Source organism: Oryx dammah, unplaced genomic scaffold (genome assembly GCF_014754425.2).
Source record: "Oryx dammah isolate SB20612 unplaced genomic scaffold, SCBI_Odam_1.1 HiC_scaffold_27, whole genome shotgun sequence".
NCBI classification, from domain to species: Eukaryota; Metazoa; Chordata; class Mammalia; order Artiodactyla; family Bovidae; genus Oryx; species Oryx dammah.
Genome location: NW_024070211.1, coordinates 49,625,521 through 49,646,747, shown reverse-complemented (window position 1 = coordinate 49,646,747; position 21,227 = coordinate 49,625,521). Strand labels below are relative to the sequence as shown.

The window sequence follows — 21,227 nt, the reverse complement described above, 5'->3', positions numbered from 1 at the left end:
TATGGAAATTCTTTTGTATCCTACTTTGCAGTAGGAGACAATTTTCCCATGATCGTGTGCTGGTTAAACATTTTGTTTTTATACAGCACAATGTCACATCAAAGTTTCCTTGATGGATGATTATCCAAATAATAACCTACAAAAATTTCAAAACATCTATTAAGCTTAAAGGCCAAAAAACAAACAAACAAACACCAAAGTAATTCAAATGTAATTTTCAGTTTTTATTTTTATTAATGAGCTATAAAACTTTAAGAGAAAATCACTATTACTATTTTTATATCAGTTACAGTTTGGGCAGAATAACATGAAGAATTTACTTTGTTCAGCATGGTTCCCAAAATCCAGTAAAGTTTAATTTACTTGTTGAAATTGCTATTCTAACTACAATATATGTTCCACTTCCTTTAAATGTACTTGTCTACTGTCATACCAAAGTGACCCACAGAATTAAACCTGTTTTTGATTGTCAGTTTAGAGCATCACAAGATCATCTTTAAAATTGTATATTTGCCTCAAATCCTTTTTTAGAGTGGGGGTATGAACTTTAAGTGGAGAAGGCAATGGCACCCCACTCCAGTACTCTTGCCTGGAAAATCCCATGGACGGAGGAGCCTGGTGGGCTGCAGTCCATGGGGTTGCTAGGAGTCGGACATGACTGAGAGATTTCCCTTTCACTTTTCACTTTCACGCATTGGAGAAGGAAATGGCAACCCACTCCAGTGTTCTTGCCTGGAGAATCCCAGGGATGGAGGTGCCAGGTGGGTTGCTGTCTATGGGGTCGCACAGAGTCGGACATGACTGACGTGACTTAGCAGTAGCAGTTAACATGAACTTTAAGAATAATTATATACTGTGATAATTATGTAGTTAATTGTAATCTCTTCTTATTTACTTTAGGATTATATAGTTGGAGAACTATGGGTTTTGTGGTATCTGTTTTCTTGTTCTCAGTATTGAGATTCCTTAGTACTTCTAAACTTCTCTTGGCTTAAAAGAATGAAAATGTGGTAGACTCACACACTGCAATACCACCAAGAATAAAAAAGAAAGACTCACTGGAATACAACAACATTGATAACTGTCAGAGATACTATGTTGAGTAAAAGAAATGAGGAGATAAAACATACTGTTTAGTTCAACCTATATGAAGTTCAAAACTAAGCAAAATTAATCTATGGTGCTAGAAGTCAGAACAACGCTTCTCTCTGCATGGGAGGGTATTAATGGGAAAGGGCCATGAGGAGGCCTTCTGGGATTTCAGAAATGTTCTGTATCCTTTTTTTTTTTTTGCCTTTCACCTCTCAATATTGAGATATAGTTGACATATAAGAAAATGTTCTGTATCTTGAACATTTGTGTTCTATTCAATTGTACGCATAAGATAAATGCCTCTTGTTCTATGTATCTTATTCAGTTCAGTTCAGTTCAGTCGCTCAGTCGTGTCTGACTCTTTGTGACCCCATGAACCACATCACGCCAGGCCTCCCTGTCTGTCACCAACTCCCGGAGTTCACCCAAACCCATGTCCATCGAGTCGGTGATGCCATCAAGCCATCTCATCCTCTGTCATCCCCTTCTCCTCCTGCCCTCAATCTTTCCCAGCATCAGGGTATTTTCAAATGAGTCGGCTCTTCACATCAGGTGGCCAAAGTATTGGAGTTTCAGCTTCAACATCAGTCCTTCCAATGAACACCCAGGACTGATCTCCTTTAGGATGGACTGGTTGGATCTCCTTGTATCTTATAACTTCAGTTAAAAACAAAAGACATTCCTTCTCACTTTAGAGCTCCCCAAGTCCCCTGGCTAAGCTTTCTTAGGGACCATGCTGGTCCTCAGAGCCACAGAAGAATGATACTTCCCAGGAGGGACTATTTCTATCTCTTAAGAAACTCTCCCTGACAGAAGCGGCAGCTGGGGAGGGTGGCAGAGAAGACCTCATGAGGAGTGACCATTGGGGTGCTTGGTGTGTTATATTCCAGGTATTGGGGTAAGGTGACAATTCTGAACAATTACTTAACAACTGTCCTGAACTGACTCATCTTAACAGCATGTATCTCAGACCTTCCCACCTTGTGTGCCTTGGCCCACTGGTGTGCTTAGAATGGGGTTCAAATGAGCTAAGGTACAGGGCACCCCCTCCTGCCCAGAGCAGCTTTTCTTCTTATATCCATGTGTCCTATAATATTGTTGTTCAGTCACTCAATCGTGTCGGACTCTTTGTTACCCCATGGACTTCCCTGTCCTTCACCATCTCCTGGAGCTCAAACTCATGGTCATTGAGTCGGTGCTGCCATACAACCATCTTGTCCTCTGTCATCCCCTTCTCCTCCTGCCTTCAACCTTTCCCAGTATCAGGGTCTTTTCTAACGAGTTGGCTCTTGGCATCAGGTGGCCCAAGTATTGGGGCTTCAGCTTCAGAATCAGTCCTTCCAATGAATATTCAGGATTGAATTCCTTTAGAATTGACTGGTTTGATCTCCTTTCAGTCCAAGGAACTCTCAAGGGTCTTCTCCAACACCACAGTTCAAAAGCATCAATTCTTCGGCACTCACCCTTCTTTATGGTCCAACTCTCACATCCATACATGACTACTGGAAAAACCATAACTTTGACTATACGGACCTTTGTTGGCAAAGTAAAGTCTCTGCTTTGTAACACACTGTTTAGGTTTGCCATAGATTTTCTTCCAAGGAGCAAGTGTCTTTAAATTTCATGGCTGCAGTCACCATCTACAGTGATTTTGGAGCCCAAGGAAATAAAGTCTCTCAGTGTTTCTACTGTTTCCCCATCTATTTGCCATGAAGTGATGGGACCGGCTGTCATGATCTTAATTTTTTGAATGTTGAGTTTTAAGCCAACTTTTTCACTCTCCTTTCTCACCTTCATCAAGAGGCTTTTTCGTTCCTCCTGGCTTTCTGCCATGAGGGTGGTGTCATCTGCATATCTGAGGTTATGGATATTTCTCCCAGCAGTCTTGATTCCAGCTTGTGGTTCATCCAGCCTGGCATTTTGCATGATGTACAATATTATCATTTTCTATGTGTGCAGAGGGCTTCTCAGGTGGCTCAGTGGGCAAAGAATCTGCCCACAGTGCAGGAGACGCAGGTTTAGTCCCTGGGTTGGGAAGGCCCCCTGGAGGAGGGAATGGCAACCCACTCTAGTATTTTTGCCTGGAGAATCCCATGGACAGAGGAACCTGGCAGGCTACAGTCCATAGGATCACAAAGAGTTGGACATGACTAAAGTGACTGAGCGTGCATGTGTGCATAATATTAAAAAGTTACAAAGAGTTGACCTGATCCACTGCTTCTCAATTTTTTTTCTGGCCTTGCTGTGAGTAATATGTGAGATCTTAGTTTCTCCTGACCTGGGACAGAACCTGTGCCCTCTCAGTGGAAACACAAGTCTTAACCACTGGACTGCCAAGGAAGTTCCGTGGTTAGCTTTTAAGAATAGGGAAGATGTCCATTTTGCTCATCAGTATAAACCCCATGTGCCAGGTCTAGGGCCTGGTGTGTATACATATACATATGGGGTTTCCCTGGTGGCTTAGCAGTAAAGAGTCTGCCTGAAATGAAGGAGACTTGGGTTCAATCCCTGGGTCAGGAAGATCCCTTGGAGGAGAGCATGGCAACCCACTCCAATATTCTTGCCTGGAGAATCCCCATGGAGAGAGGAGCCTGGTGAGCTATAGTACATGGGATTGCAAAAAGTAGGACAGGATTGAGCAACTATGCACAGTAGCACATACATACATATGTATATATGAAATGAATACATACATGTTTCAGTGTCATTACTCTACCCTACTCCTCATTCTGATACACCTCCAACTCCACACAAGCATTTTTATAGGAGTGAAGAGACTGAAATGACTATCAAGTGCAGTCTGAAAAGAATCCACAAAAAATGAAAGTATAGCCTTCAGATGTGTGTATACCATAAGTAGGAAGAGGCTATGCTCTGAGGGTGGTGGGCATTGGTAGGCTAGTGAAGTGTAATAACCTCAAGGGTTGTGTTTGTGTGTGTGTGTGTTCTGTACCAGTTGGCAGAGTTGGCCGTCTCAATATGTCAGCTGCCCGCTGGAACTCTACATGTTCTGGTAGAATAAAGTGCTTTGTCTCTGTTGGCATAATTGGATAAGCCTCTTGTAGGCTCCTCTGGATTCATTTGGGAGTTGTAAGTGTGCAGAGAACCCAGCTGCAGGCCAGTTTGGAGAAGGCCAGATGCTGGAGAAGGCCAGGAACAGGAGAAGGTCATGCAGTGAGACCCTCGGGCCACAAGAACAGCAGGAGAGTCGCTGGGTGCCCCTGTGTGTGGGACTTTCCAAAACAGAAAAAGCTTCGAAAGTGAGTGGGAAAGGGCACTGATGAGGAATTTCACAGACCTTACAATATTTCCACCATGACTTTCCTGACTTAAATTTTTTTTTCTACTTCTCTCTGTTTCTGGAGACTTTTATAGAATGAGATTTGTGGAGTAATATATTTAAATTTCTGAGCAATATCTGGTTTTGTACTTCTCCTCATGTGTGGGCTGGCTTCTGACAGTATTTTGGAAGAGGATGGAAGCAAGACAAAACAAAATATGCATTGTCCCCTACGTGCTTTGGATGTCAGGCATCAGATGTTCTAGGACAAAGTGGCCCATTCAGCCCTGCTTCCTCTGACTTGCTTCTTATGGTGACACGGGCACGGGTCACAATTTCCCCTCCACAGCTTCCCTGTGTACTCCCAGGAAAGTCCTGAGTGACACACCCAGTCACCAGACCTTACAGACCATGGCTCATTAGGGCTTGGCATGGCCTGCAATGCAACACGCCTAATGAGACATTCCGGAGCTACTGACAGGGAGAGACTCTCCCTGGGGCTCTCTAAATAGCTTCTGAGGCTTTAAGAACAAAAGCCTTACAGAGCCTCTGGCTGGCAACTGCTGTGGCTAATTTTATTTCCACCAGGCAAGACTCAAGGCAGGGATGCCTGAAAGACATTGTGAAAGGAGGATTTCTTTGTCTTTCCTTCAGCAATTAGTCATAATCCAAAATTTGGAATGGCTCTTTAATGTTGTTTTTGGCCACATCACGCAGCTTGCAGGATATCCTAGTTCCCTGACCAGGAATGGAACCCAGGCCTTGATAGTGAAAGCATGGAGTCTTAACCACTGGACTGCCAGGGAATTCCACACACCCCAGTGCCTTTTTTGAATGGCTCTAACTTAAGACTCTTTGGAGGGAAGAGCAAGACATAGACACAGAGAGAGAAATATGTGAAGCATAAACTGACCTCCAAATAGCTGATTCATACTAAAAGTATTGTAAGAACATCTTGTAAGTGTCAGGAGAGAAAACCAATCCTAGAAAATGAACTCTGACAGTGGGTGAGGCACTGTGGGAGTCACTTTGTACATAGTATATCTTACCACATTCTCATAACAGTTAGTAGAAATGTTTTTACACCCCTTTTAGGAAACTGAAGCTCAGTGAGCTCAACTAACTTCCCCAGGTCACACAGCTCTAAGTAGAAGACACAGAATTTAAACTGTTTAAATCCTAAAGTCCACAGACTTTATATCAGATCTGGCTGTTTCCATAAAAGATCAACTTGGAAGAAGTTTCCAATAACCAAAAATACTATTAAATATTTATTGAGTACTTGCTAAGTGCCAAACACTATGCAAAGGGCTGTATTTTGGGGTGCTACAATGAGCTAGATCCTTACTCTTGGTTGCTAGTTAAAGGGACCTATTGGAACATGACTTGACAATTTTAAATAGCCAAAATCTTTAGTTGTATTAGTTAAGGCATCACTAGGCTGATCTAATAATAATGAGGTTTATTGAGATCTCATCTGGTTTGCTTTTTCATTCCTCTCTCTAACCTCAGTGAATCATGGTCCCTAACTATCCTGATCTGCATAAACTCCATCCTTCTTAATGCATCTTTCCAGTCTCCTATCTTTTTTCTTTTCTTTTAGCAGTAATCTCTTTAAAAAAAACAACAAAAAACAGTTTTCTTAGAAATAATTTTTGGAAAGTTTTGCTTGTTTTTGTGATAGATGATTACATATTCATTGTAACTAAAAGAAAATTAGATAGAGACAAAAGATAAGGGAATGGCATAAATAAATATAAATCATTTTCTGAACCAAAGTTTATTTTTCTACACAAATTTTAGGAGGAGTCAGGTTTACAGAGGAGGACATGGCAGGTAGTATTCAAAACTGGGCTGCTGCTGCTGTGTGTCAGTCATGTCTGACTCTGTGTGACCCCACAGATGGCAGCCCACCAGGCTCCCCCATCCCTGGGATTCTCCAGGCAAGAACACTGGAGTGGGTTGCCATTTCCTTCTCCAATGCATGAAAGTGAAAAGTAAAAGTGAAGACACTCAGTTGTGTCTGACTCTTAGCGACCCCATGGACTGCAGCCTACCAGGCTCCTCCGTCCATGGGATTTTCCAGGTAAGAGTACTGGAGTGGGTTGCCATTGCCTTCTCTGATCCAAAACTGGGCTAGTGTAATAAATTTGGATAGTAATTGTTAAATGCCTTCATATGCTTCCTGATTGGGCTGCTTAGTACATCTTACTTGGAAAATTCTACTAGTTGATTGCACCAAGGTTTGTCTATTTCTAATAGTTACAACCCAACAGCAAACATTACAATAGTACCACACAGGGTTGTTAAGATTTTACATTAAAGTTGCATGTGCAACTCAGGAGTCTGGAAGAAGTGAAGATATGGTTCTTATTTTCCAAAAGATGTGAAGAAAGTTCCCAGGTGTGTCCTACCTTTCTCGATGGAGGGATGATGAAGACAAGATGAGATCCAGGCTGGATGGTGACATAGATGCTAGTCAGATGCATACTCGGAGAAGGCAATGGCACCCCACTCCAGTAATCTTGCCTGGCAAATCCCATGGATGGAGGAGCCTGGTAGGCTGCAGTCCATGGGGTCGATAAGAGTCGGACACGACTGAGCAACTTCACTTTGACTTTTCACTTTCATGCATTGGAGAAGGAAATGGCAACCCACTCCAGTGTTCTTGCCTGCAACCCACTCCAGTGTTCTTGCCTGGAGAATCCCAGGGACGGGGGAGTCTGGTGGGCTGCCGTCTATGGGGTCTCCCAGAGTTGGACACAACTGAAGCGACTTAGCAGCAGTAGCAGCAGTGCAACTGCCAAATTCAGACTTGAATTGAAGAAAGTGGGGAAAACCACTAGATCATCCAGGTATGACCTAAATCAAATCCCTTAAGATTATACAGTGGAAGTGAGAAATAGATTTAACGGACTAGATCTGATGGACAGAGTGTCGGTTGAACTATGGATGGAGGTTCGTGACATTGTACAGGAGACAGGGATCAAGACCATTCCCATGGAAAAGAAATGCAAAAAAGCAAAATGGCTGTCTGGGGAGGCCTTACAAATAGCTGTGAAAAGAAGAGAAGTGAAAAGCAAAGGAGAAAAGGAAAGATATATATCCATTTGAATGTAGAGTTCCAAAGAATAGCAAGGAGAGATAAGAAAGCCTTCCTCAGCGATCAGTGCAAAGAAATAGAGGAAAACAATAGAATAGAAAAGACTAGAGATCACTTCAAGACTACTAGAGATACCAAAGTAACATTTCATGCAAAGATGGGCTCAATAAAGGACAGAAATGATATGGACCCAACAGAAGCAGAAGATATTAAGAAGAGGTGGCAAGAATATACAGAAGAACTGTACAAAAAAGATCTTCATGACACAGATAATCACGATGGAGTGATTACTCACCTAGAGCCAGACATCCTGGAATGTGAAGTCAAGTGGGCCTTAGAAAGCATCACTACGAACAAAGCTAGTGAGGTGATGGAATTCCAGTTGAGCTATTTCAAATCCTAAAAGATAATGCTGTGAAAGTGTTGCATTCAATATGCCAGCAAATTTGGAAAACTCAGCAGTGGCCACAGGACTGGAAAAGGTCAGTTTTCATTCTAATACCAAAGAAAGGCAATGCCAAAGAATGCTCAAACCATTGTACAATTGCACTCATCTCACACGCTAGTAAAGTAATGCTCAAAATTCTCTAAGCCAGGCTTCAGCAATACGTGAACTGTCAACTTCCAGATGTTCAAGCTGGTTTTAGAAAAGGCAGAAGAACCAGAGATCAAATTGCCAACATCCACCTGCTGGATCATGGCAAAAAGCAAGAGAGTTCCAGAAAAATATCTATTTCTGCTTTATTGACTATGCCAAAGCCTTTGACTGTGTGGATCACAAGAAACTGTGGGAAATTCTGAAAGAGATGGGAATACCAGACCACCTGACCTGCCTCTTGAGAAACCTGTTTGCAGGTTAGGAAGCAACAGTTAGAACTGGTTCCAAATAGGAAAAGGAGTGAGTCAAGGCTGTATATTGTCACCCTGCTTATTTAACTTCTATGCAGAGTACATCATGAGAAACGCTGGACTGGAAGAAACACAAGGTGGAACCAAGATTGCCGGGAGAAATATCAATAACCTCAGATATGCAGATGACATCACCCTTATGGCAGAAAGTGAAGAGGAACTCAAAAGCCTCTTGATGAAAGTGAAAGAGGAGAGCGAAAAGCTTGGCCTAAAGCTCAACATTCAGAAAACGAAGATCATGGCATCCAGTCCCATCACTTCATGGGAAATAGATGGGGAAACAGTGGAAACAGTGTCAGACTTTATTTTTTTGGGCTCCAAAATCACTACAGATGATGACTGCAGCCATGAAATTAAAAGATGCTTACTCCTTAGAAGAAAAGTTATGACCAACCTAGATAGCATATTGAAAAGCAGAGACATTACTTTGCCGACTAAGGTCCGTCTAGTCAAGGCTATGGTTTTTCCTGTAGTCATGTATGGATGTGAGAGTTGGACTGTGAAGAAGGCTGAGAGCTGAAGAATTGATGGTTTTGAACTGTGGTGTTGGAGAAGACTCTTGAGAGTCCCCTGGACTGCAAGGAGATCCAACCAGTTCATTCTGAAAGAGATCAACCCTGGGATTTCTTTGGAAGGAACGATGCTAAAGCTGAGGCTCCAGTACTTTGGCCACCTCATGAGAAGAGTTGACTCACTGGAAAAGACTCTGATGCTGGGAGGGATTGGGGGCAGGAGGAGAAGGGGACGACAGAGGATGAGATGGCTGGATGGCATCATGGACTCGATGGACGTGAGTCTGAGTGAACTCCGGGAGCTGGTGATGAACAGGGCGGCCTGGCGTGCTGTGATTTGTGGGGTCACAAAGAGTCGGACACGACTGAGTGATTGAACTGAACTGAACTGAACTGAACTTACTCCTTTGAAGGAAAGTTATGACCAATCTAGACAGCTTATTAAAAAGCAGAGACATTACTTTATCAACAAAGGTCCGTCTAGTCAAGGCTATGGTTTTTCCAGTGGTCATGTATGGATCTGAGAGTTGGACTGTAAAGAAAGCTGAGCGCTGAAGAATTGATGCTTTTGAAGTGTGGTGTTGAAGAAGACTCTTGAGAGTCCTTTGGACTGCAAGGAGTTCCAACCAGTCCATCCTAAAGGAGATCAGTCCTAGTTGTTCATTGGAAGGACTGATGTTGAAGCTGGAACTTTAATACTTTGGCCACCCGATGTGAAGAGTTGACTCATTTGAAAAGACCCTGATGCTGACAAAGATTGATAGCAGGAGAAGGGGATGACAGAGGATGAGATGTTTGGATGGCATCACCAACTCAATGGACATGAAGTTGGGTAAACTCCAGGAGTTGGTGATGGACAGGGAGGCCTGGCGTGCTGCAGTCCATGGGGTCACAGAGTCCAACATGACTGGGTGACTGAACTGAACTGTATTGTGCAATAATTATAATCTTTTTTCTTAGTAATAATATCTGTCCTTTTAGCCATTGAACTTGAGAGGCAAAAACATTTCCACCAACTCTGACACAGGTCAAAATTTTTAGGTATCAACATATCATAATATAAAACTTACCTTTTGATGTTTCCCAGCATACAAAAGAATCAATTAAAGACAAGCCTTGTTTATAATAAAATGTAGTTAACTCCAGCCAATCAGCATCAAGTGTACTAATGACAGAGCCTTTTCTTGTTACTTTCATTGACAGGATGCCTTCCTGATAGTTCCAGCAGGTTGATTCATCATCAAAAACATTGAAGACTGTATACAACTTGTTATCTGAGGATAGGTGTTTAGAAGAAAGAAAAAAGGGAAAGGATTACTAAAATTGTTTTTTTAAAAAATTTAATTAATCGAGCTATTTCAAGCTTATGGGCACAGATAATAATAAAATTACCTACTATGCAAGTTTTATCAGATGTTAACTTTGGGCCATATTTGCATCAGAGCTTTCTCAAGGAAATGAGAGATGTATGTAGTTAAGACTCATGATGTATCTCTCCTAATCCTATTCTCCAGAAATAACTACCGCACAATTGCACTCATCTCACATGCTAGTAAAGTAATGCTCAAAATTCTCCAAGCCAGGCTTCAGCAATACGTGACCCGTGAACTCCCTGATGTTAAAGCTGGTTTTAGAAAAGGCAGAGGAACCAGAGATCAAATTGCCAACATCCGCTGGATCATCAAAAAAGCAAGAGAGTTCTAGAAAAACATCTATTTTTGCTTTATTAACTATGCCAAAGCCTTTGATTGTGTGGATCACAAGAAACTGGAAAATTCTGAAAGAGATGGGAATACCAGACCACCTAACCTGCCTCTTGAGAAATCTGTATGCAGGTCAGGAAGCAACAGTTAGAACTGGACATGGAACAACAGACTGGTTTCAAATAGGAAAAGGAGTGAGTCAAGGCTGTATATTGTCATCCTGCTTATTTAACTTATATGCAGAGTACATCATGAGAAATGCTGGACTGGAAGAAACACAAGCTTGGATTAAAATTGCTGGGAGAAATATCAATAACCTCAGATATGCAGATGACACCACTCTTATGGCAGAAAGTGAAGAGGAGCTAAAAAGCCTCTTGAAAGTGAAAGAGGAGAGCGAAAAAGTTGGCTTAAAACTCAACATTCAGAAAACGAAGATCATGGCATCTGGTCCCATCACTTCATGGGAAATAGACAGGGAAACAGTGGAAACAGTGTCAGACTTTATTTTTTGGGGCTCCAAAATCACTACAGATGGTGACTGCAGCCATGAGATTAAAAGACGCTTACTCCTTGGAAGAAAAGTTATGACCAACCTAGATAGCATATTGAAAAGCAGAGACATTACTTTGCCGACTAAGGTCTAGTCAAGGCTATGGTTTTTCCTGTGGTCATGTATGGATGTTAGAGTTGGACTGTGAATAAGCTGAGTGCCGAAGAATTGATGGTTTTGAACTGTGGTGTTGGAGAAGACTCTTGAGAGTCCCTTGGACTGCAAGGAGATCCAATCAGTCTATTCTGAAGGAGATCAACCCTGGGATTTCTTTGGAAGGAACGATGCTAAAGCTGAGGCTCCAGTACTTTGGCCACCTCATGAGAAGAGTTGACTCATTGGAAAAGACTCTGATGCTGGGAGCGATTGGGGGCAGGAGGAGAAAGGGACGACCGAGGATGAGATGGCTGGATGGCATCACTGACTCGATCGACGTGAGTCTGAGTGAACTCCGGGAGCTGGTGATGAACAGGGAGGCCTGGCGTGCTGCGATTCATGGGGTCGCAAAGAGTCGGACACGACTGAGCGACAGAACTGAACTGAACTGAACTGAACTGAATGAATTTGGTGTTAATCATTCTCATGCGAGTACTTCTGTTCTTTAAAATACATGTCTATACAGATAAGGAGAAGGCAATGGCACCCCACTCCAGTACTCTTGCCTGAAGAATCCCATGGACAGAAGAGCCTGGTAGGCTGCAGTCCATGGGGCTGCACAGAGTCGGACATGACTGAAGTGACTTAGCTGCAGCATACAGATAAATGAGGTTTTGCAATTAAAATTTTTTAAAAAATGGTGTGTTGTATGTATCAATCTATAAGTTAATTTTCTTATTCAACATTATGCTTTACAAATATAATTAATACATGTAGGTCTTGTTCATTTAGTTTAACTGTTACATAGCATTCAAGTTTACTTTTCTCCATTGATAGAAATAGACATTATTACTGAATTTCTGTTATTACAAACATTATTCATTCCTTGGATACATATGTGAAAGTGACTCTAGAATGCATACTATTTTAAGCTAGCAAATTCTCTTTTTTTTTTTTTTAATTTTTACTTTATTTTACTTTACAATACTGTATTGGTTGTGCATTAGGAAGTCTAACGTCATTTGCATCACAGACAGTATTAGGGATATGTGTGTTTTTCTTGGTGAGTCTCCATGGATTTCACCAGACTCTCCAAGAGGTCTTTATTATGTGTCTACTCCCAACCCCCTGCACCAAAATTTAAGAACCAACCCCTGGCATAGAAAAGTTATCAGGGTTTTAAAATAAACTAAATAGAAGGCAGAATCTAAAGACTGATAATTAAGTAACACATTTGATTTGGAATTTAAAAGTTTAGGAATAGACAATTGATCTAATCAAAGTCAGGATGGGAATGAGCAGAAGTTTAAAAGTAGTCATGGATACCAGGTGGCGCTAGTGGTAAAGAACCCTCCTTCCAATGCAGGAGATGCAAGAGACTTGGGTTCAATCCCTGGGTCAGGAAGATCCTCTGAAGGAGGGTATGGCAACCCGCTCTGTTATTCTTGCCTGGAGAGTCCCATGGACAGAGAAGTCTGGTGGGTTATAGTCCACAGGGTCGCAAAGAGTCGGACTTAGCATGCAGCACACATGTGGATAGAATATAATAGTTGTCCATGTAATAGGATATAGAATAGAATATAATAATGACCATAATTCCAACACTCGTTCACTCTTACAATCCTAAATTTTTCACACTACAGAAAAATCAGGGTGGTAGTTAGCTAAAGAACTGGTTAAAAAAAAAAATGGAATGGTGCTGGTGGTGGTGAGGTGGTGAGATGATGAGCTGGGAAATGCTCTTGGTTCTTTCTTATGGAGGCCATGCTAACTGTGGTCCAATGAGTGTCTGCCGTGCACAAATATTGAGCAATCTCACCACAACCCAGAAAGCTGATACCACCAGGGCATGTGGCCTCAGCACCAAGACTGATCAAAGGATCAGTTAATAGCAGCTAACAATACAGAGTCTATTCTGCGCCAGCCAGAATAAGCACTTTGTAGACATCTCATTTCTATTTATCACAGCAACACCTTTCTATAAAGACACTGAGGCAGTCTGACTGTAAACTCCTAACTCTAAAGTTTACATAGTCTTTGATTTTCTCTATTAGTGCTTTTTAAAGCATGCCCATAAATGTATCAGAATACTTAGAACAGTCCAAAATACTCTCAGTTTCTTGGGAAGGCTTGCTAGCTGCAAAGAAAAATAAAACTATTGTTTAAAGTTATTTAAGGATGCAGGCACTATTGTTATATTAATTGTTTCATCATGATGTGAATTCTCATATTCCAATTGGTGATTAAAGGAAGCCAATTAACTTCAAAGGTGAAAAACATCCATGAAATGGGAAAGGCCAAAACTAAAATTCTCACGGACTGTTTTTAGGGAAAAACATAAATCAGAACAGCTTTCTTTACAGAATCACTTTTTTGGTACACATGCACAGCCTTCATTTTACAGAGGTATTGGCTCATGACTAAATGGAAGCCAATTTTTAATACAAAGTTTCATTACGTGGATGGTGTATGACCATGCCAGGGATAACTGTTTGGAAAACTGTCCTACCTTACATCCATCTGTAATAATTTTAAAAAATCAAGACAAGTTTATACAAGTTTATTCATTAATCTTTAGAGATATAATTAGTCTCGTATTTGTTAAAAACCCTTCAAAACATATTTTTGCTAAATTTAAATGAATATAGATCCTATTTCTACTCTTCTTGTCTATTATTACCTTCTCCTTTTCTTGATTTAGAGAAACTGGGGCTGCCATCTCGTTCCATTTGACACTGTCCACTTTCATGACGCAGTTCTTCCTCGATTCCACTTTCAGACGATTGTCCACTTAATGTTCCTTCATTCCAGTTTTTACAGTTTTCCTCTGGACTGTGTCTCACATGCAGTGTTGATTCAGTGTTTCCATCGAGGTTGGTTCCGTTGCAGAATTTAAGTGGTGGGTAGTGCTGTGATATGAATCCAACAAATCTCATTCCTCTTTTAGCAGCTACATTAACCTGAGGTTTAAAAAGAGATGGTAGAACAAAATGTAAACTTCATTTACATTGATTACTTTAGCAATTAATCTTTAGGCTTATTAGGGAAATCCATTAGAAAAGGAGTAAATCGACCAGTAACTAAAGGCCTATTCATAAACAAACTAATGACCTCTAATACAGCACCAAGCCTAAGACAGTGTCACACTATTCTGACTTCTTCAAACAGAACTAATATACTTTAGAAATTATGAAAAAAAGAATTGTATTTTCTCCAAAAGGTTATTATTTGGGAAGAACTAATAATTCTATGGCATGATTTTTGCAGCCCTGTTAACAATGGTTTTTCCAGTTGAAGTAAAATATAAAACTATTCTAAGAAATGCTAAAAAATAACATTACCAAATACATCTTAATTAATAAAGAAGAGACATTAATTTAAAAGCAGAAAACACGCAGTCTTGTTTGCTTGATGTAGGTAAAAGAAAAATGTTAAAAGACTTACTCTTTACAAATGTGTATGCATATACATAAGCCAAATTCATACTCCCACTCTGCTCTGCTCATATCTTGAAGCTATTGTCTCCTTTCTGGGCCAAATACACATAATTAGATTCAATCTTGTCAGTTACTGAGTAGGGTTCAGAAACACATGACATGCCAGTGAAATCATTTGAGAGCTTAAGAGTGATTATTTTCACACTTGGCACTTTTTTTTTCTCTGCTTTTGCAACATTTCTTTATTCTTTTTGTGTCATGTCTTTCTCCTGTGTTAAACACAATTCTTTTGAGGGCAGGCATTATCTTACTCATTTTTGTGTTGCAATGTTTTGTACCTATACGTGCTCTGTAAGTATTCGTTAAATACGTTAAAATGAAGAAATAGCAACATCTTTTATATTCTCACTACTTTAAATGTTTTAAGTGTTTTAAATTTACTTGGAAGGGGAAGAAAGAGTTACGATGCGGATTGCAAGTGCAAATATCTATAGCCAGAAATGAAAGGGAATGAAAAAGGCCAGTAAGAACAGTGGTGAGGGACTTCGCTGGTGGTCCAGTGGCTAAGACTCCGTGTTCCCAGTGCAGGGTGCCCAAGTTCAACCCCTGCTCAGGGAACTAGATCCCACATGCCCAACTAAGAGTTTGCATGTTACAGCTAAAGATTCTGAATGCCACAGCTAAGACCATGTGTGTGTTCCAAGTCACTTCAATTGTGACAAACTCTTTGCAACCCTATGGACTGTAGCCTGCCAGGGTCCTCTGTCCATGGGATTCTCCAGGCAAGACTACTGCAGTGGGTCGCTATGCCCTCCTCCAGGGGATCTTCCAGACCCAGATATCGAGCCTGTGTCTCCTACAGCTCTTGCATTGCAGGCAGATTCTTTACAGCTGAACCACTGGGGAAGCCCAACTAAGACCCGTGCAGCCAAATAAATAGATATTTTTTTAAAAAAGAAGAAGCAGGGTGAAATCAGGCTGCAATATCCACTTAAAGAGGCCGACTGTAACTTAGCTCCAGCCGAAGAGGAGGGAATTCTGAGCCAGGCAGAGACTATGGGTATATGGAGCCAGGACAAACACTGCTGACACAGTATCATTTAGTCCTATAAATTAACACATTAAGATTGTAGCACTGTAAGAAGCCTCAAAAATAACCATAAATTGTTCTTTATATCAGGACTCAGAGGAGTTCTTTATATCAGAGGAGAGGAGATGTGGTAAGGAGACAGGTCAAAGTACTTTTTCTAGGTCATATTTGTTGATTTGGGTGCAGAAGGCTTTCTCTATTACTAAAAAGTTTTGTCTGGAAAAGTTTGGTTATCTTATGGAATAGTACTGTCTTTTTCATTTTTAATTTAGAAGACTGATGTTTTTAATGTTTTTTATTTAGAAATCCTAGGGAAAACATTTGTAAATCTAAATTAAAAAAAGAGCAAACATTGACATAATATTAAAATAACTTAAAATCTAGCTGTTCAATAATCAACTCTTTATATAAGGCACTTGTTCAAAAATAATATTTGGCACTTATCTATTGCTCTTGTTCATACAGGGGGCAATGTTCAAACATTTCACATGCTATGTTTCCTGAAGCTGTTCTCTTCATAAAATAACCCCATTACTCTAATTGCTGAAATAACAGTACTTTCCTGTTTAAATAGATCTTTAACTGTGTTCAGGAAGTCAAATGCAAAACAAGGGCTCTCATGATGATCTATTAAGACTAAATTAGCAGTTTCATTTTTGTTTCTAGAGTGAATTTATTCCCATAAAAATATATTTCCCAGAATAGTAGAAGTAAATAGTGTGAGTACCTTGTTTATAAAAATCTAGTTTTGAAAACTGTTCCTAAAAAACCTTAATGAATGGTGACTTTATATCTAAATGGGAAATACTTAGCTGCTATAACTGGCAAAACACAAGCCACAGATAGTCTTACTCACACGGTTATTTAAAGTTGGGAACAACACAATAGAAACAGTGAACAAATTTCACAGTTTCTTATTTGACAGGAAATGCCTTAGGTTTTTGGCTGTATTCATTTAAATAAAGCTAAACCTTACACATATGTCAATGCAACTAAAGTTAAAAAAATCAAAACTTTAGCCATCAAATCCTGTCAACTTCAAATACTTATGAATGTACAATTTTTTCAATCAGTATACATATAGTGTTTAATTTTTCATTTAAGGTTTATGAAGTTCTATTGAATAGATTTTTTTCTCTCAACAGCCAATGCACTTGTCATGTTCAATGCCCATAAAGTATTCTATCTTATTGATAGACCATTGCCTCCTTCTCAGTTTTCCAGTTGTTGAGAATTTGCCCCCTGTTTAAGGTATCTTTGTATAAACATGACTTTTCCCTTTTCAGTCAGTTTCCTGGAATAGATTCCTAAAAAGGAAAATAAAATAAGATTTATGATTTTTATAACCAAATTGATATTCACTGTACTAATTTATTCCAACGCTAATTGCATTGTATATGAATATATTTGAATTTTTTCTTAAAGGTCTTTACAGCACTGAATTTAATATTTTCAATTTAATTTCTCAGTCCATACTGGTGAGGTATTACTTCTCAGTTTTTACTTACATTAAAATTTATTAGTTAGGTTGAACCCTTTGCCAAATGTTTCTTCATTATTTGTGTTTCCTTTTGTACTTTCTGTGGATTGTCTGTCCATTCAAGACTGAATGTACTTTCATGCTTTTGTGTTCATTTCCTATATACTCTGAAAATGAAGCTTCCGTAAGACACATTTCTTGACCATTTCTCCGGATTCTTTTTTTCCTAGTATATAATTATATTTATATATTCAAACTCAAGTTCCTCAACCTACTCTTATAATTAAATATGTCCAGTCTTTCATTTTCTTTTGGATTTTTTGAACTTGAAAAACTTAACTCTTTATTTTATGTGAAATGTGTGGAGTCTATTTTCTACCGATCGATTGCCCATTTTTCCAGCACCGTTCACTAAGTAATGGTTATTACTCCATTTTGTTTATCAGGTTTGTTATGAAATTTCTTATATATGTATTAATTTATTTCTGGAATTTCCATTCTGTTTCACTGGCCTCTATTTCTGTTTTTAACTCTACAATTTGGTAATGTGCTTTAATTTGTTTTAAAGTCTAGTAGACTAAGTCACCTATCATTTCCCTGTTCTTTTTAAATTAGAAAAGGAAACTGATGAAGAAATATGAAATATTTCTCAATATCCCATGAAAAAACATGTATTTTAGTACCTTTTCTATCAGTTCTTTTGTTACGTCATTTGTTTGTGTCTCATAAGTTAAAGGACATTCCTCAATCACAAGTCTTGGGCGTCTTTGTCCACTGGGTGCTGTCGAATGCTTCGTGCTGTAACAGAGAATATGTTTATGGTTGGAAGCCAATTGCTAATTTTTAACTAATAAGCTCATGTGAAAATGAGTGAGCTACTTACAAATAAGGTCAAGGTATCCCTTTTTCTTTGTTATTTCAACTTTAATGGTTGTCTTCTTATGTAAAATTATCAGAAAAAAAAATTTCTATTTAGATTACCTTGGTTAAAATCTCTAAGAATTTAATTTCTAATTTAACATGAAAGAAAAACTACACGTCGATTGTTTTGATAAGTTATGAGAAATGATTTTAGATCACAGCTATACCTCATTATTGCACAAAAGTGATCCTTTTAAGTGCAGATAAATATTGTCCTATCTTTTTCCTTTTTCTTCTTTTCTCACCTTCCCCCCTTGATTATTCTTAGCCATGGCAGGGTACTGCTAAATCTATTTGAAGTAAAGCGAAAAGAGAAAAATAACTTATCCATGGTTTATAAGATTTGTAGTTAGGACATAAAGTGTTGCTACTGTGTGGTAAGTGGCCTATTTACCTAGTAATGCTCGAACTAGTGAAGACCTGATGTGGCACCCTGTCATGGAGAAGGCTGGTTGTGTACATGTCCTCTCAGAATGTTCAAGTGGGCAGTTAGTTATTCAGTAGCAGACAGGGAAAAAAGCACATTGGGAATTAAAAAAAAAAAATTCTTTTAAAAAAGCCTTTTCTTTTCCCCCAATCTTTCTGTTTTCTTCTCTCTTTCCCTCTTATTTCATTTTCCCTTCTCTGCTTAGTCCTTTCACAGTTAAAGTGATTATGAGTCCATCACTGTAAAGAGAAAACACAATTTCTACCTTGGTCTTTGAGATGATTTTGATACAGTTGAAGAGTTGTGTAACAAATATTTAATATGTGTATCAAAGACATTGGTTTGATTATTTTTACTTTTCCACCTGTAAGGAACAACAGTATTTTGAATACTATCAAATGTACAAGCTAGGTTAGGAAAAACATTTGTGGTATTGTCTGGAAAAGCAGCCATTAAAATTTAAAAAGCTAAAAAAAAACTAAAAAGGATGACTTTTACCTCCTATGTTTTGGAAAAAGCTGGTAAGAGATCTATCCAGTTTATGAGAACTTAGCATGTAGGCCTTTTTGCTGTAGAAGTTTTGGAAGTTAGTTTCTGTGGCTATTGTTAGTAAAACTACATCGGACACTTCAGAAAAAATGCTCAGTGAAAGGAGACTTGTTCAGTCAGCTCTTTCAGCTCAGTGAAGTTGCTACAGGAGTATTCCCACTCTTCTTGAGTATATTTTCCTTTTCTTCTGTTCACTGACATCCTTACCAAGGACCTGTTTGTCTGCAAGGGGCTCAATCCTGAGAAATTTTAAGGAAGGAGATTGATGTTTTCTCCTCCCAATCCATGTTCAACTGCTGGAAAATGTGCCTTTAAGCCAAACCCCCTAATTATCCTTTATTCTCCATCACTGTGTTCAAACTTTCTTTTCTTTTAGCCAAAGAAAACTTTCTCTCTTAACAGCTTCTCAGTATGACAGTTTTCTTGAGCACTAGCCTTACCTTAATTTCAAGCGCGATAGCACCACTCTGTATAGGTAACTTGCAGGCAAGTGTTTTTGCTGCCCCACAGGTTGTATAACGGGATGAATAGCTCCAACAATATATCCTTTAAGATAGTAGCCTTCCACTTTTGTTGCTATATCAAGAATGGAATTTATCTTGATGACTTCTGGGTTTGGCGAAGCTGAAATATTAAATGCAAAGAGACATTTGCACATTCATAAAGTTGAACTATACATTATCTCTATCTATGTGTGATAATACTAATGAATAGAAAACACACTCATTCATATGACTTAATCTCAAATAAAGTTACACTAACAGGGATTACATATTTTCTAAGTTAATTCCAGAAAAAAAAAGCAAAAAGGCACCCCACTCCAGTACTCTTGCCTGGAAAATCCCATGGATGGAGGAGCCTGGTAGGCTGCAGTCCATGGGGTTGCTAAGTCAGACATGACTGAGTGACTTCGCTTTCACCTTTTGCTTTCATGCATTGGAGAAGGAAATGGCAACCCACTCCAGTGTTCTTGCCTGGAGAATCCCAGGGACGGAGGAGCCTGGTGGGCTGCCGCCTATGGGGTCACACAGAGTCGGACACGACTGAAGTGATTTAGCTTAGCAATCTTAAAAGCTGGCAGATATATAGTATTACCAATATGTCTTAAAGTGGAAATACAATACCTTGTATATATATATGTATGTTTCAATTTCAATTAAGGCAGTTTTATATTTTAGGATTTCATTTGAGTGACTATATTTCCATTAATAGATATAGAAGACATATATAGGAGAAACAGTATTAGGTTTAGAAGCCAATTGTTTTTATGATTCTGGACAAGATGAGATGTAAAATTTCTCAAGAGTGATATTCATACAAATCTAAAGATTAAAAATGGAAGAAATGATATTTGTTAAGCAAGAATTGTTAAGTGCTTTCTTATTTCCAATTACACTTCAAAACATCATGTTTTAAGTTTCCCTGGGAAACTAAAAATATGATTTCTTATGGCACTTACATAAATATTTGAGTAAAGAAATTGAAAAAGTAAAGGTACCCAGAAGTTCTTTTTAATAAGCAAAAATTCTAAATATAAAGGAAATTTAAATGCAAAATTTGGTATGCAGTTGAACCATCCCTTTGAAGCAGGACAAATCTGTAGAAACTATAGAAAAGTAGAATCTGTATAGTTTTCAGTAAAAGAAAAAGGGTGTGTTATATGGGAAATGAATATTTTTTCACTATTAATTTTAAAAACAACTTCATTTTTTGTAACATTATTTCTCACGTTCTGGAAAACCACCAAGAATTAATAGCTATAAATAGAGCTGTAATTTGGTTATCTCTTGAGTAACAAAACATATGAAATTAACTCCAGGTATGGGTAGCACTGGTTGTTGGCCTTCTGTTAGTGTGGTCAGTGCTGTCCAGCAAAGAGCTGCTGCCAACTGCCCAAACACAGGAAGTAGGTTAAGAAGCAGACAAGGAAGAAGGGTCAGAGGAAATCCCCACGACCTCTTACATTCAGATCCACGTGATGGAACAGAAACACACCACTTGGGTTCATGTGGGTTCATGCCAACTTTTCAAATGAAAATAAAGCACTCCAAGAAAAGTTATATAAACCTGATGAA

At 39.1% G+C, this 21,227-nt stretch overlaps 1 protein-coding gene across 2 annotated transcripts in view; it reads right to left on the bottom strand.

Annotated features, from left to right (window-relative positions):
- The window catches only part of RFTN2 (raftlin family member 2), a 74,228-nt gene that overhangs the window by 33,484 nt on the left and 19,517 nt on the right, over positions 1-21,227 (bottom strand). For both annotated transcript variants that reach the window (XM_040228869.1, XM_040228868.1), the window contains exons 3-6: positions 19,593-19,776; positions 17,939-18,053; positions 13,929-14,208; positions 9,967-10,170 (exon numbers count right to left, since the gene is read on the bottom strand). In XM_040228869.1, the coding sequence (XP_040084803.1) occupies positions 9,967-10,170; positions 13,929-14,208; positions 17,939-18,053; positions 19,593-19,776 (783 nt within the window). The remainder of the gene's footprint in view (positions 1-9,966; positions 10,171-13,928; positions 14,209-17,938; positions 18,054-19,592; positions 19,777-21,227) is intronic.